Source organism: Vanessa atalanta, chromosome 1, assembly GCF_905147765.1.
Source record: "Vanessa atalanta chromosome 1, ilVanAtal1.2, whole genome shotgun sequence".
Classification (NCBI taxonomy): domain Eukaryota; kingdom Metazoa; phylum Arthropoda; class Insecta; order Lepidoptera; family Nymphalidae; genus Vanessa; species Vanessa atalanta.
In genome coordinates this window covers 7,851,476-7,868,288 of record NC_061871.1, presented here as the reverse complement: position 1 = coordinate 7,868,288, position 16,813 = coordinate 7,851,476, and the positions used below count along the sequence as shown (strand labels likewise).

The following is a 16,813-nucleotide window of genomic DNA, read 5'->3' as shown; positions in this document are numbered from 1 at the left end:
AGGTGACTTCGAAACAGGACGACATGATTAACATGCGGTCTCTGTTTGGGTTATCTGTGTATAATATTGTTATTTATTATGCATTATTTGCAATTTAAATATTTGTTTATATAAAGCTGGGTTATGTATTATTTAGTTTGATATATGCAAGCAGTGTTAAAGGCATAGTTAGTTAAAAGAAAAGCATATTGTTAATAAATAGAATAATGTTTATTTAATGTATGCAATTGTTATTTATAAGCAAGATAGTGTACTTGCAATATAAGCAATAAATATTGTTTTAGCTTAAGCTGGTGTTTTCTTGCTGATTTTCGTGAGATTCAAGGATGAGATTCAAGGATACTATATACTGTTAATATTTTGTGAAGTAAACATAGACTACCAACACCAATTATGAAGCTAAAAAATATTTACATAGTACATTCTACAAAATACTATTAATATTTTGGCTACCCATGATAAAATGTCATGACTATTGGGATTTAAGTATATTTAGAATTAGATACATTATCACACACAACTAAATTCAATACAGAAAAGAATTTCGATAAAGAATTTTCATTAGTTTTAACCATGCATGCCCACTTCCAAAATTAAGTGACTTACCAATCTACTCTTTTAATGGCACTTTCAAAATATATTATAAGAATTGCAGTGCTTTACATAAAAAAGCAGTATTTATATTTACTCCCGTGGCCCAGTAGTCTGAGTTTTGGAAGCAACTCTAGCATAGACATTTAACATTTGCTAAATATTTTTATAAATTCTTGCACCATTCCCAGCTGTTCAAGTATGTGATTCGTTTTACTTACACCAAGACCAGGGCTTGACCAATTATTGAAATTATAGTTACTATTTTCTGGTTAAATTTATCTGCACATAATGTATACTAATTGTAACTCTCTGTGGAAAAAATCTATTAGAATGTTTGAATTACTTCATATTCTGTTTTAGATTAAAGATTCATTCAGTAAATAAGTGCAAATCATTAAGTTGATAAAACCTATTATTCTAATGTAATGTAGTGTGGGACCTATGTAACTCATTATTAGAGCCTCTAGCTTGGGTCATGATGTTCTCTAATCTATTTGTTGTTTCACGGATCATAGAGAATTCGGAAAGGTCTGGAAGGTCTAAGACAATGTGAGCAGAGAGGCGCTTATAAACAGAATTTGTATCTTTTTTATTTCTCCTAGCCTCCTCATATTTTAATTGTTGTTTTAAAAATATAGACTGTTTCAACATCTCCTGGATGTTTTTGAAGCTTGTAGCTGCACCATCCATTGACTTTACGGCACTGTAATTTGAAAAATATTTTATTAGAAACATATAATTTTGATCTATAAATTTTGTTCCTTGGGATCACATTCCAAATGAGACAGAATATATTATTAACTGTGCCAAACTTAACTTTTTAATTTTCTTATGTTTTAACAAATTCTAAATGGCATGTGTCTATAAAAATATTTTCATAATACCTACATGCAATTAGTTTTTAAGACCTAATTTTAATGTGAGCATAAAATGACTGTACAAAGTGGCAGATCAACTTCGGTGGCAGCATCAGATAACAAAAAGAGCCAGAATTTTATATGCAAAGGAAATGCATATTGTTGTATAAGAAATTATGAAATGATTTTTTTTTTGCTGATAAAATATATATATTTTTTGCCTTTTAATGTAGTAAGGTATGTTCAAGTACCAAATAGGTATTACATTATTGTGTAAAGACAATTGCACAATACAGAGCCCTTATGCGAAAATTATAAATGGCCAGTCAACTTGAGGTCAAAATGAGTATCATTATAGGTACCAAATATTCAAACAAAGGTACTAAATAGGAACCAAATGCTGGCATTATTTTAAAGCTGATCTACCACTTTGTACAATCTTTCTGAATTGTAGCTCTTTATGGTAAATTAATAATAACTGAAGAATTACATACATACAATACATTTATAAATTAAAATTGTCTTGAATAACTTTATAATACCTTAAAGCATACTCCACATCATAGCACCTGCCCTGTAGTTCATGCTGCAATTTTGTGACTTCAACTCTTCGTTCAACCATGGGTGGTAAGGCTTTTCTTACATGTTCTTGCAATCTGTATAATGCTAGTGAAGGCTCATTTGCTACAATATGCATGTTTTCAGATATACGCTCAGCCGCTACGAAATCAAAAAAGAAATATTATAGCAATTTTTATGCGGTGATGTATAGTTGTTTAGAATATTTATTTTACTACCTTTTTTTGCTTTTGATTCCAAGTCTGCATCCCCTTGATAGACGAATGCCATAGCGGTAATTAATTGTTCACTGATCAAGGGAATTACCAATATTTTGTTGATTAATACTTCTACAAGAACTTCATTTCATTTCAGATCAGAAGCAATAAGAAAACAAATTACGAAACACTTCTTGTGTTGAAAGTTGATAATATATTTAACGTAATGATATACTCTTTGATAATTGATAGGTATATTACAAAAAATAAACTTATTGTAATTTATTTGTCATTCGACCTGATGACATTATGAGTTGCTAGTGTTTTTGCGTTGTGTTGACACTGCATGTGTCTTAATTCTTATGTCTTGTCACTGATTTACTTCCGTTCATAGAAAATAAACACTTATACTAGCTACTTCCGTTGTTAATTTAAAATTTTAAACACATGTCCGATTAAAATAGACATTTCAGTTGACAATAATTCGCATTGAGCTGAAAGTTGGCACAGATATTTGGTAATATTACTATGACAAAGTAATTTTTTTTTTTTTAATTTAAATGAAATTTTCTCATCTATAAGTGTTGTGATAACAAATAATAATAGGTAGATCAAAAATGATTATCAACAAAAATGTTCATTTTCATTTTTACCTAAGGGCCACATTCTTGAGATATTACCATTTGAGAATAATAAAATGCATGTCTTATTTTGAAGAGCTTCAGCCTTAGGTTGTAGAAAATTTAAGAAGATTCTTGATTGTAATCTACTAAATTATTACGATTTACAAAAAAATAATATTAGAGAGCGGAAAAAATCACTGGTCGTGTACAGAGCGGCACTGTGCCTGAAAAAAAAAGTAAGACGTGCGAACAGACGTCATCAGTTTACAATGAAATTAAACCAAAATAAAACTTGTCATAGATTTCAACGTTTGTAAAAATCTGTTGTATAAATGGGAAGTTTCACGTGCGACCCACTAGTCATAATTATTTATAGGTGGCGGTATAATCTAAATACTACATTAAATAAAATGATCGGAGGTAACACTGCACTCTCCACTAACCACTTGTCATAATAAACATTCAACATTGACAAAATTGACAATTATGAATACGTTAAAGTGTAGGTAGTAGTAAATTGTAAGAAATATTAAATCGCTACGCTTTTACTTCAACAGAAAACCGAGATAAATACATCGGTTTTGAACAAAAGGTAATAATTAAGTAATTATGAGATATGGGTATGGGATTATCGTATTCATTATCGTGATTGTATTCGATATTGTTATCAGTTTGTTAAAATAAAAATGCGCTTGAATTTAAATTCTAGTTCCGTTTGCTCAATATCTTTATAGATAACACAGTCACTCTGTTGAAACCATGTTTTATACACACTAATAAAATAAAATTACTCTATAAAACAATAGGTATTGATATTATTTTTTTAAGTATTTATTTTTTATTGTAAGCATGTAAGTTAATATATTTTTGTATATATAACATGATTATGTAGATATTTAGTATATTATTTTATTTTTAGATCGATTAACATCTCCTCTTGTCTTGATTTTAATGCTGTTTTAAAAATGGTGAGTAGTGTAATGTTAGTTTTTCAGTTTCATTTTAGAAAATAAATATGTCTATTTATTTTTAGAAGACTACAAGTAGTAATATTTTACGAAATGTGTTGAATCCCATGCTTCCCATCAATATGCTACTAAGAGGATACTCCTTATGTGTTTTGATTGTGGATGTGCTGTGGGTAATTTTAAATGCCATATATGCAATCTTCCAAGCTGCTTATGAAATATTTAAGCCTCCACCTTTAAAATCGATAGAAGATGAAACAGTAATGGTAAGTTTCTTAAAATATTGATTTTTTTTTTAATCTACCCTAAATTTGAATCATAAATTTTAGCTTGTGGAAAATGTGTAATCTCGATGGTACTGAACAATTTCCTTCATTTCTTCAACATCACATGTGATATAAGCTAGGTAATCAGTGACCTGTCCACACAACTAAAACAAATAAAAAAGAAAATTATAAAACAAAAAATATATCATTATATTATAATCATTTTCAAACCATTGATTGTTAAATAGAATTCATATTAATATTTAGGTTTTTCTTTTCTAGGTAATTGGCTCTGGAAGAGGTGTCGGTAGGGAGTTGGCTATACAGCTATCATTCCTTGGTGCCAGAGTGATTTGTGTTGACCATGATGAGTCTAACAACAGTAAAACAGTGTCATACATTAAACGTAAAGGTGGTGTTGCACTGACCTTCACAAGTGATATAACAAAAAAAGAGAATGTAGAATATTTAGCAGAGGAAATAAGAAAAGATGTTGGTTTTATCAGTATGATGTTCTATTGTTGTGGAATCCCTAGTCCAAGGGCCTTGATGACACAACCACCCCAGGACATTCATGATACCCTAGATCTGACTCTAACATCATATTTTTGGGTTGGTACCCTTTCCATAAAGAAAGTCTATAAAAATGAGCAATAGCATACTTCATTCATTATAAAATCACTTTTTGTCAATTTTTTTAAGTTTCCAAGTTAAGTTTATAATTTATTTATCTACATTTATTTAAAAAAATGTTATTTAATACTTATATGTTCCAGCTCATAGAAAGTTTTTTACCTGAAATGAAAGCTAGAAACCATGGACATATTGTTGCTCTCACTTCTGTGGCTGGTCTCAGTCACATTAAAGATCAGATGCCACTCAGTGTTGCACAGTTCGCTGTGCAGGGGCTTGCAGAATCACTTATGGAAGATCTTAGGATTAACAAGATCAATAGAGTTTATGTCACTCTTATACATATTTATCCATTTATTGTTGAAGACAGTTCAGACTTAAGACTGAAGTAAGTATTGCTTATAATATATAGTATAAACTTTTTTAATGAATTTAATTGGTAGATGTGTTTACAAAATATTTAATTACTTCTAAGTTATTAAATATTAGTTGGTAATATTTCAAAAATGCAACACAATTGGACTTGGTCCATTCTTAATCTTATCTGATGTCAATGTCCACAATAATCCTCAATATCTCATAAAGGTCAAGTACACACTTGTGTTTAAGTTATTAAAGATTATTACTGTGAATTATTTTAATAGAAACTTAAATATTTTTATTAGTAAGCAGAGATTTGTTAATAATATGTCCTTATTATCAAATTCCAGAATACCTAGTTACTTTGGCACAATAACGCCTGCTAGAGCCGCCAACTCAATTTTGGAAAGTGTTCTTCGCAACTATCCAGAAGCATCTGTCCCTAAACGTTTACTTTTTATGGGAAACCTGCTTCGAATTTTACCGAGGAAAGCAACAGTGCTTATTAGAGATCTCCTGGACACTGGCGTAGATTTTGCATGATCTGTTTAATTTTTATTGTAGTTAGTCAAATATAATTTTCTAAATCTTTGTTATAAAGTAGCACAATTAAATTTATTTGAATGATAAATTATTGTTTGTTACAAAATATTTTCAATAAGTCATACAAAAATGTTATAAAATTTCCTATTTTTAAATTGTATGAAGATATTAATCGCATTTATTAGGTACTTATATATTTTAGCTTTGTATACTTTTTATGGAAAATTGTTGTGTAAGAAATTTTAAGGTGTAATGCATGCCATATATTTTATTTTTATGGCATGTAAGAGTAAAATATGTTGTGAGATATTAAATTAAGGCTGAAAAAGATTAATTAATAAAAACTAATAATTTTTTTAATCAATTATTGTTTCCTTTTAAATATTTTCTTGTTCATTTAGTGATAAAAGTATTAGGATAAAATAATTTAAAAAAAAATGCATTTGACATTAGTAATAGGCCAAAAGGTAAGCATGATCTAATTCAGAATGGTAAAAAGATTGTTTTAAAAGAAGTTTCAGTACAATATAGTTACTAGTTATAGCAAAATTTAGGTCTCCAAACCAAAACTTTTGTTAATACATGCACGCCACGTAACAAGTAAAGTAAAATGTCCCTCTGGCTGAACAAACGCTTTTCTCATTTTGACGAAGATTTCGAAGCTTATTCAATATGTCGGTTGCAAGTTGGTCAATTTTAGCTGCATGTTTTTTCACAGACACGAACCGCCAAATTTCAATTAAGATTTAAGCGTCCTAACTACCTATCGACCTATATTGGCTTATCAAGAATATTTTTAATTACTAAAAATTCTTACCTCTCGGTTTATTTCATTAAAATATGCAATAAACCATCTATACGGATATATATTTGTATAAACTTTAAAAATAAGAATCAAATAAAGTATCTTTATGAATTATACCAGATTTTAATTAAACTTATTTGGTATATTATTTAATTCATTCGATATTTAAGTAGAATAAAGAACAATTTTTATAAATGGTATCACACTTTAATCTATGACAACATTAATACAAATGTCATTATATTTACTTTCAATATTTGGTGGCGCTATTGTACTAGGTGTTTTTTGTTCTGGACCATTTCTGTGTATTACTTTTAAAGCGAATTAGAACTTTGCAAAAAAACAATTTAGTGTTGTGTTATTTTAATATTATATTAATATAATATTTTTTAAAGATAGTGAGAGAAGCGTCTGGGAAAATACTGCTGCAGACGCTTTCAAAGTAAGTTATAGTTTTTTATCCTAGCGCAGACTGGCACTAAGAGCCGATCGATATTACAAAATTACACTTTTATTGGTTATTTAATTAATTGATCACTGTAAATAAAGATAGCTAAGTACCTGTCCTTACTTAATAAAATATAAAATCATTGTATGTATGTTACAGAACCGTATATAGGTCAATCTTGTTATAATTTGTAAGAAGTTATTAGCGACAGTTCAAATCTGGATTATTAGAAAAGTTAAAAAAGTGTATTATAAGTGTTATAAAATATCAAAAGAATGTTCTTCAACCTATATTTGATATCTATATATGCTGTGCTAATACTTCTGTACCAATATTATATATACTATAAAAAGTCTAGAGCAGATTTCAATAATATGTTTTATACGTAACACTATTACATGTTTTACAATTATGTTCAAACAGTCTTTTTTAAATTAAAACTTTATAAAAAATATTATAATTTTTTCAAAGAAAATTAAGTAAATTTTTTCACTTAAGATCACAAAATCTGTATACAGCTATCATTCAATTTCAAACCTGAGATTTGATATGAAAATAAAAAGAAATCTGAAATTAATTTAATTATGTAAATTCTTATATAAATCAGTGTACATAAATATTTTACTTTCAGTCACACTCTTGACATCAATTTTCTGTATAAGACGATAAATGTCAACTATTTATAAAATTAAACCAAGTATTCATTTCAAAAGAAACTGATTTTTTTTTAAAATTATGTACCTTTTTAAAGTTTTCTTGTATTTTGGATATAATATATGTCAGTGATGAAGAATATTATTTTTAAAAGAAGCAGTGAATATCATTTTACTTGAAAAAAGTACTCTTATTGTTTTATTTATTTTTTATGTTAGACTATAATATATATTTTTTATACATTAGTATTTTTAAATATTTCAACATAAATATATAGTATAAACCAGTAATTGGTTATTATATTTCTTTATGTATACAATGGAATATAATCATATTTTTTTCAGTTACAAAATCATTACAAATATAAAATTTGAATATAGTTTATGTTGGTTTTATTGTATAATATTTGAGGTTTTTTCATTAAAAACATTGTATTATATTATAAAAAGTACAAGCAGGTTGAGTTACATACTTGTATATTTTAAATAATTCAAAGTGACTTATTATATAATTATTTGATATACATCCTTATTTTTATTGTTAAATTATTATTATTATTAAAAAAATAGGAGTGATTTTAAAGAACAATGGAAAGTGTCTCGCCCTAACTGCATTGACTTATATGGTTATACAATTTAGGTAACTGTCGACAGCATGTTTGTTTAATGCTATATATAGGTATCTAATTTAGAGATCATGCCTTGATCCAATGGGGGAGGGGGGGGTATACTTAGGCCCACAGAAAGCTTCCATTCTTAATTTTGCGGAACATATATGCTTAATATTATAATTTTTAACCCTTCCCAAACCAACAACCAATATGAATCACCAACCACAATGAATCTGTATTATAGGCCTTCTAAACCTTAATGCCTATATTTATTTCCATCTAGTCTAATCCGTCTAATATTAAGTCTGATGCTAGGCCCAGATATGTATAGCTAGCTAGTTACTCTTATAGTCAAGGAGACCTCTGGGTGTAGTTTACTTAGAAAACTGGCTATTGTCTTGGCAATCTACGGAGATTGACAAATTAAACCTTATTGTAGAAAATAAATGATAAAAGCAAAACAAATAAATATTATAATTTGCTTAGACACATTTCTACAACTACCTAATCTTAGAGCATAGTCTAAAAATCTAAGCTAGGATTGATAATGACAAAACAATAACCACAAACATATGATGTCAATTAACCAATCATCATTGTCCATTTCATCCAATCTTCACTAACAATAACACAGTTCATCCCCTCATATATAATCTATGACCTCAGTCTCGTTTGTCCACAATAAATTTTAATTCACATAATCCAGCAAACAAACTTGACGGAAAATTAAATGTATAATATGACCCAAAGAAATTAATATATTTATGCGACGTACATACGTAATTGGGTCCTTATTAGATACGCGACATAGAGGCGTGATATCTAGATACACTCTAGTAAAAATTTAACAAAACTTACTATATGCACAACGACATCGACGAAGAGCAAAAGTCAATGATAAATAAGTTTCCCTTTATAGCACTGGTGACGAAATTAGTTTAGATGTAAAAGACTGTGTATTATTTGGTTGAACGACTTTGTCAAGCTCGTCTGGGTTGGTAACATCCACTCATCATATATTCTGTCGCAAAACAGCAATAGTCAGTATGGTTGTGCTTAGGTTTGAAGAGTTTAGTGAGCCAGTATAACTACAGACACAATATAACATCTCATTTCTACAAGTTGTTGGCTCATTGGTAGTATGGAGGATTATTAATATATCTTACAATTCCGATATCTGTGGGCAGTTTTGACCTCAGAAGAGGTTCATACAAAAAAAATAGAACAGCAAATTTGGTCAATTTTCAATGGAAATTAGCTTACTATGGGCGTAAAATTATAGGTCTCGAGTGTATGCTTAAACATTCTCTATTCCATCATTCTCATAATCAAACTCAAACTCAAATTCCTTTATTCAATATAGAAGCATTACACTTACTTATTGATGGTCAAATTAATCCGATGGGATGGCAATCTCTTTTTTCATTTTCATTAGAATTAATATTCTAGTGCTAAATCTTTTCTTATAGAAATAAGATTCGGTTTAATTTCATTTTGACCAAACCTTACTCGGTGGAATAATCAATGATCGGAAAATATTAATTATACAACGAAACCTAGAGGTTCGCGAACACAAAAATAAAACAGCGAACATATAATGCCGTCCCACTGATACCTTCTTTTTGTTCGTCGAAAAACGAAAAAGAAGCAGACCGCTAACCTCGGTTCACATGCAGCTCGTTGGCGCTCTGAATCTCGTGCTAATCACTAGTACCAGCCGCATCTTGTATAGCTAGCAAACGTAATGTAACTCTGTTTTGAATATCTAAAATAAAAAATACACCAGAATAATAAAATCTTTAAACGTAAAATTCGTACATAAAAATTACAAAAAAAGACGGTATTAAATGGAAATGAACGTTTACAAAAAGCTTATTTTTGAATTTTCATTTTTCGTTTGTTGATTAATTGTGTCTTAATGACGTAAAGCATTAGCTATCCGTAATTCCTTGTTGGGAATGCCGGCGGTACGTTGTATTCACGGAGTATCATCTTCATCTTTCAATAAGTACTTAAATACTTTATATAATTCTTTTCACTTCGCTCATAAACATTGTACTGACATTATAAAGATCTTTACAATATTACTGATATTGTAAATAGGTTTAATAAATGACGTTTGTTCCATTTTTAAAGTACGTATATTCTGACACTAATCACTTCGATTACTTTTTATGTCAGTTGTAGTTTAATTTAAGTAATTTTAGCTCTATTTATCGTTAATATTATTTTCAATAATTAAAAAAATAGAGATTTATTAATGTTGTTTAAAATCTCGGTAGTAATTTTGCTTTTGCCGCAGGTGCGCCTTTATCGTTTCCAAAGGTGCGGTATTCCGACGTTAAATTTGAATAAGCCATTATTCTGGCTCTCTTCTCATTCCATTTCTTTCACGTTGAATCTACACTTACAACTTTTTTACGAGCCTTTCTTTAATTCAAATTATGTTCTCTGTTTATGTTACGCGAAATATTTGTTTTGTCTATATTATTTTATTTTTCTTGTTTTCGTAAATATCTTCTTAATCAAATAAATAGTTTCTAAATTCGAAGGCGGTTTTCATTTCATTTTGATGAGATTTATCATCGGCATAATCTCGGAAAACATACATAATTTCTTAAATTTTATAGATTTTCAGAAATCCCGTTCTTTTTCACCCTTTTGCCGCAGCGAAATATTAGCTTTAAGTAAACAAATTAAGAAAAAAAATTAAAGGAACACGGAACTTTTACATTACCAATTACAAATGACATTCCTTAAAAATTTATCTTCGATTTAACTTTGGGGGTCAAAAATATAATAATTTTCGATATTTGTAAATACTTTATTTTTGAAAAAAATTATATGTATTTTGGATACAATAAGTTGTATGTTTAATAATTATTATATATACAGTGTATAAATTTATGAAATTAAGTTATATGCTAATGTCAATTTTCAGATCAGGCAAATCTTTAATCGCCTGTGTTATGATTTATGTCTTTCAGAATTTTTTAGTAGGCATTTTACAAGCTTCAAAGTTTTCGAGGTGCAAGGATGTATGCTCCCGAGACAAGATATTTAATTCAATAATAAAAAATTACGGAGACGTTTTGTCTCTACTTCTCTTAAATATGAAAAATTGTAATGATTGATATGAATGTACTCATGAATTTCTTATCGACTTTTTTGCTGTACACCTTATTTTTGTATAACGAATTAACGGACGTGGACGTGTAATGGTTTGTTATCGATTTAAAATAAAAATCACGGTTAATGAATTTTGATATTTAAGCTAATTTGACACCATAAGAAAAAAAATAAACTTAATAGATCCAAAATATTATATATTAAATATTCCAAAATTCAAGAATAAATAGATGAGAAATTTTCGATGAATGAAAAATATTTATATATTTATTAATATAATTAAAACGTATATTAGTATCTCAATTTGAGAAAAAGCTTTAATACCGATTTTCTTCCCGGTCCAACTCTGAAAATCTCCGAACCGGTGGTAGCTTTACAAAGGTCTTAAGGCGTAGCTTAGAATTTTGCTTATAGGATGCTGATTGAAACTAATTCAAACGTAATGAGTCAGTGACTTATTCAGATATAAATATCGATAAAATGTGGATTCGGATAAAAGTTGAAGAGACAAAATTATTTAAATTAGAAAAGTTTGGTTTAGCTTTTATCGTTGATTGGCAACTGAACAAATATAACACCAGAATGCTTATGGAAACTTATGACAGTTGAGCGTATTAAAGGACGGCTTCGAAAAAATTTAGACTTTACTGGCAATTTTAATTGAGCACACATGACTCGCGGGAATATGTCCAGTTTAAAAGCCTATAACTTTTATATTTTTGTGAGCTTTCTTTGAAATAGTCACAATACTAGATTTTTTTTTTATAAAAGGTTGTAAGTTCCTGTCAACACTTTACTCATTAGTTAATCTACTGGTAAACATTTCTATTTCAATCATATAATGACTAAAAAACTTATGATATCAATTTACGAGAGCTTCCCAAAATTTTATTGATTAACCTATCTTTCTTTCTTATATTACAAAACAAGCATCAAGGTAATTTGATAAAATCATCTTACCAAAACAAAACGAGCCCCATACAAGAATCAGCATTTAATAATAAACTTTAATCAAGTGCATCAAAAGTTTTGAAGCCGGTATTATTTCTAATTCCATAAGCTAGTTAGAATTCCTTATTTCCATTTTATATAAACATAAGTTTGCGATTATCATTTTAAATTAATGATGATCGTGTGTTCTGTCCGTTGACCCCTTATTCCATCCAATTCGCCAAGGCTTGTGGTTAACGCTCCTCTGTCAGTAATAAATTGTTTTGGGAAACATCTGCAAGATTAATAGTTACTTGACACGTGCTAAGTGAAAACAGCAATACGTCGAATATATTTAGTCGAATTTGAACGGTCATTTCTCGAAGTATCGTTGAATATTAACACCCTTTTGAATACAATATTTTATCTCAATAATATTTTTTTAATGGCCCGGTTCTTGAGCGTTGAATTCGGTTAATAGCATTTGAACTGCGGTATAAAACGCCGCGTGTATCTGCGTCGAGAGAGCACAGGAGCGACGTTAAAAGCTTTTATGTTTTCCGGACAATGGCTCCTAAACGAAACTGTTGGCATAAATTATCAATGTCACACTCTATACATGAGAGTATGTTTGTTTTTGGTTGGTTTGTTGGTGGCGTTGTCATTTATATTTTGTTTTTAATTCGACAAGCCCTTTTTGGGTCTGGTTAAGATGTAAACCATGTTATCAAGTTTAAATTGGATATATCTACATAGATCACCGTTTGTTAAAAATAGATAGGCGGACGGTCAAGTGATCTTCCTAATAGTCAGTAGGGTGATAAACGCCCATTGGCATTGGAGCTAATAAAAATATTAAGCATTCCGTATATATTCCTGGCTCACTTATACTTCCAACCAATAATATTCATAATTTCTTTAGATTACTCTAGTAACCCGTCAATGCTTCACACCAGTGGAGTAACGGTTTAAAAATGAAACGTTTATATTGAAGGTAAAAAACAAAGAAAAATTCGCGGGCTTACACAGAAGCTTCATGACAATCGGACCAATAGCTTAGGAACGCAGAGGACAAATATACAAACATGCATTTTATTATTACATAATTATGTTACGATAACAGCTGGTGTTATATATATATATATATATATATATTTATTTTTGGACGGCAGGTGTGGCAATGTTTTGGTGAGTGGTTATTTTCGTTCTTGGACGCTCACACTGTATGAATGAATTTCTTACTTTGAATTTTTTGTTTATATATTTTTTACGTATTTTCATTTCAAGTAATAAATTTAATACATTGAACTGCAAGTTAATTATAATGGCTCACTCTTTACTTTTTTCCATTAAAAAACAATATTAGTGGTTTTTTTTTTCAATTATTTCATATACTACTAACCGTAAATAGGTAACTGATGAAGGACTTGCAAATATTCTCCTTTCTCCATTTATTTAAAATTGTAATTACAAAAGACCTTAAGGCACATTAATGGGATCATTATCTAAATTTATTCAAAGATATTCATTCGTAGGCTTTCTAAACAGGACGAATAAGGCTTAAAATAATTGGTAAGAAATATGGGAGCCAGGTGGCTGTGGCGAAACAATAAATAACCGTCTAAATAAAACCCTCGTAAAAGTTACACCGAATAATATGATTCAACCCTAAGGCAGGCATCTTGCGTCTTTAAAATTCACAAGGAGTTATCTCATTAATTCATAGACTTGTTTGTTTGTTTAAACATTTAGTGTACTCGCATTCTGTAAAATAAACCAATTTCCAGTAACGAAATAAGTTGGACAGTAACGAAAGAAATATAATTTATGTTAGATTTTGATTCTTTTTTATTGATAACAGACAGGCTAACAAGAGTGCAACAATTGACTCATAGTCACACTGAATTAATTGTATACAATTGTATTGATTAGCTTAGATTCAAAGAGAACTTAACTTGATATGTGTTTTTATTCTTAGTTAATCTTTAGAACACCAATGTATTATGTGTACTACGTACACACGTTATGTGTATATGTATGCTTCGAATAAATTGTGTTTAAAAATAAAGATAAATATATGGATGAGAAATAAAGATTAAATTACTTTCTTGTAAATAATGGTTTTATTGTTTTAATACATTTTTTTTAACATAATTGACAATGTTATTATGTAAACAACGTCGCAAAATTTTGAATTATAGAAACAGATGATTACAGATGTTCCATTTGTATGATGTTGCCATGAATAACCAATGTGGTATCATTAAATTGTAATCACGTACGGATGCAAGAACGAATGTATTGTATTCCTCGACAGGAAATAAAGCGCCATTAGTATTACGTCAATATTTAAGATTGATATTTAGATACGACTGTCTAAAATGTAGGTTATAAATGTTTATGCTCAACCAGCTATTGAGACTATATTGCTTAGTAATTTATATTGAATAATGGTCGTCATCGACAGTAAAATCATTGGACTCAGTTGTGCCAAACAAAACCTACAAACATAATGTAATAAGTTAAATAACATTTGTGTTGAGAAGCAACTATTAGAATTAAAACTTAAATCTAATTTTCTAATAAACATTTTAGAAAGGAAATCCAAGGCTTACGTTTCTGTCCAGCTACAAATTCCTCCATGACCACTTATTAACAGTAACCTAACATTCATTTAGTGGATAAAATGATGGATGAGGTACTGAAATAAAGGATATTTTCGAGAAGATCGCCTAAAGCGGATTATTTCTCACTTTGGGCCGTTCCAGTTCATATTAATCATTTTTGTGCGAGTGCGAAGTCTTGTCGCACGCACTTATACTTCAATAAGGGTCAACATATTTTGAAATACAATACTGACGTTATATGCCGTTATGGTATGCTTTGTAACATTACAAAAGAAATTATAAGATATGAACAGTGGATTTATTTTCATTAAAATTATTTAAATTTTGGGTGCAGTTTTTTTTAGCATACGCAGATGTACTTTAATTTGTCAAAGATTTCTTTATATTTAAATTTTCGCAAATAATTGATTATCATATGTCGAGCAATTTCGATAGCGGGTTCTATTATCATTACAAAAACTATATTTGCCTCGTGCATTGACGCAATTGATTTTTTAGACGTATTTTACTGAGACTTAGCATACGAATCTATACTAACATTATAAAAGTAACTCTGTCTGTTTCTCTTTCACGTCACGTGAATTTGATTCGGTAAGAAGCAAGCTTAAACTCCACGGAAGGACATAGGCTACTTTTTTATGCCTATAACCTCACGATCAATCCCTAAAACGCGAGCGATGTTGCGCGGCGATATCTGATGTTTTATATTTGAGTAAATAAACTTCACCACATCATTTATACAGGGCAATTATTATGTTAAGTCTTCTATATTATCTACTTATGTATATGCATTTTTATTTTTGAAACAATTTCTCTTTTAGGTTGGTGTAATAATTCTGTATCAATGTGTAGTCTGTCGAACTTACGTAAAAATGTTAGGCAATATTACTATTCATTAAAATCGTTGTACTGTTTCTTTACTATTTTGTTATTACTCAGATAAACATTGGCTGGATCCCTAGACTGAAAAGAAATAACGTCTGTTCATGGTCCGTTTATCTGCCAATATCATACAGATACAATCAATAGCCGGTCGATGTTCATGGCATCGTTTATGTATTCATCAACAATGTTAAATAAAGCGTGGAGCATATTATTTTGTGTTCATTTATGTGTTCTCTCCGTAAGTTACAATGATTAGAGTGGACAGCTCGATGTGAATGCTTTAGGTGCATAGCTACTAATGCTACTCCTATTCTACTGTCAACACAGGAAATGTATGGGGGCGTTTATTTATCCGTAGACTTTTATGTTAAATATTGGGATACTAATTTTTGGGCGGTTACAATTTTAATGTTTTAAGATCATTGTGTTTTTGTCTCTTATTTGTAGATTTAGTAAATGTGGATAAGTTATCCAAACATAACAGGAAAAAAGCCAAATAAACAACATTTGACAGCAAATTGACGCGATATCATTGGTTGAGATCTTGAAAAATCTATGATAGCTATGGATTTGCGAAAAAATGGAGTTCTGAACGTCAACGAATCTGTTATCGGAACTTTGGAAGTAAAATTAAAGTGTAAATAAGTAGTAAAGTGTAATAGTGTTGTATTATGAATAAAGATATATTAATTATAAACTCTAAGCACAATACAGCTGAGTTATTAGCATCGCAATCGCATGAAATACCTAAATCTAAGGTTTGTTTATCTTTTTTTCTATTTCCATTGGAATAGACTATCGATAAATATACACTGGCAATCTATTTACACATATCTATATATTGCTCACTTAAAACATTTACAATTTTTAAACGTAAGGGTGCCGTCTACATTTTCTGCCCGCTAGGCGGGTCACAGCACTGCAGACTGGAATAAGGGCACCCGCCAGTCGGGTACTCTGGCTTTGCTTTAAGTTAAGTACTAATTTCTTGGGTAAATGAAGTTGTAACTTTGTTTTAGAAGCGTTTTCTCGCTTAAGTTTAGTGTAAAATTAGTGTGTTTATCCATTGACGTGTTTTTGTGTGTGGTCATGGGCAAAAATTAAT

At 29.5% G+C, this 16,813-nt stretch overlaps 3 protein-coding genes across 13 annotated transcripts in view; 2 read left to right on the top strand and 1 right to left on the bottom strand.

Annotated features, from left to right (window-relative positions):
• Positions 1–215: 215 nt before the first annotated feature.
• On the bottom strand, positions 216–2,703 carry LOC125063968 (BLOC-1-related complex subunit 8 homolog). The gene is made up of 3 exons (XM_047670715.1): positions 2,249–2,703; positions 1,994–2,171; positions 216–1,297 (listed from the first exon to the last, which is right to left on the bottom strand). The coding sequence occupies exons 1-3, from the start codon at positions 2,298–2,300 to the stop codon at positions 1,012–1,014; spliced, it is 516 nt and encodes a 171-aa protein (XP_047526671.1). The 5' UTR covers positions 2,301–2,703; the 3' UTR covers positions 216–1,011.
• A 581-nt stretch (positions 2,704–3,284) lies between these two features.
• On the top strand, positions 3,285–5,953 carry LOC125064198 (epidermal retinol dehydrogenase 2-like). 5 transcript variants are annotated; one of them, XM_047671139.1, is made up of 6 exons: positions 3,297–3,442; positions 3,770–3,818; positions 3,887–4,084; positions 4,367–4,696; positions 4,861–5,105; positions 5,428–5,952. In XM_047671139.1, the coding sequence occupies exons 2-6, from the start codon at positions 3,816–3,818 to the stop codon at positions 5,618–5,620; spliced, it is 969 nt and encodes a 322-aa protein (XP_047527095.1). In that variant the 5' UTR covers positions 3,297–3,442; positions 3,770–3,815; the 3' UTR covers positions 5,621–5,952. The 5 variants fall into 5 exon arrangements, with proteins under 5 accessions (XP_047527103.1, XP_047527095.1, XP_047527110.1 ...); XM_047671162.1 differs by having other exon boundaries at positions 3,424–3,442; positions 3,884–4,084; positions 5,428–5,953; XM_047671131.1 differs by lacking the exon at positions 3,297–3,442 and adding an exon at positions 3,508–3,656 and having other exon boundaries at positions 3,884–4,084.
• Positions 5,954–6,695: 742 nt separating this feature from the next.
• LOC125067766 (protein lin-10-like) overlaps positions 6,696–16,813 on the top strand; it is a 121,051-nt gene continuing 110,933 nt past the window's right edge. For 6 of the 7 annotated variants that reach the window (XM_047676557.1, XM_047676540.1, XM_047676585.1 and 3 more), the window contains exon 1: positions 6,696–6,867. The gene's annotated coding sequence lies outside the window, so the exon portion shown is untranslated. The remainder of the gene's footprint in view (positions 6,868–16,813) is intronic. The other variant, XM_047676576.1, reaches the window with a different exon arrangement.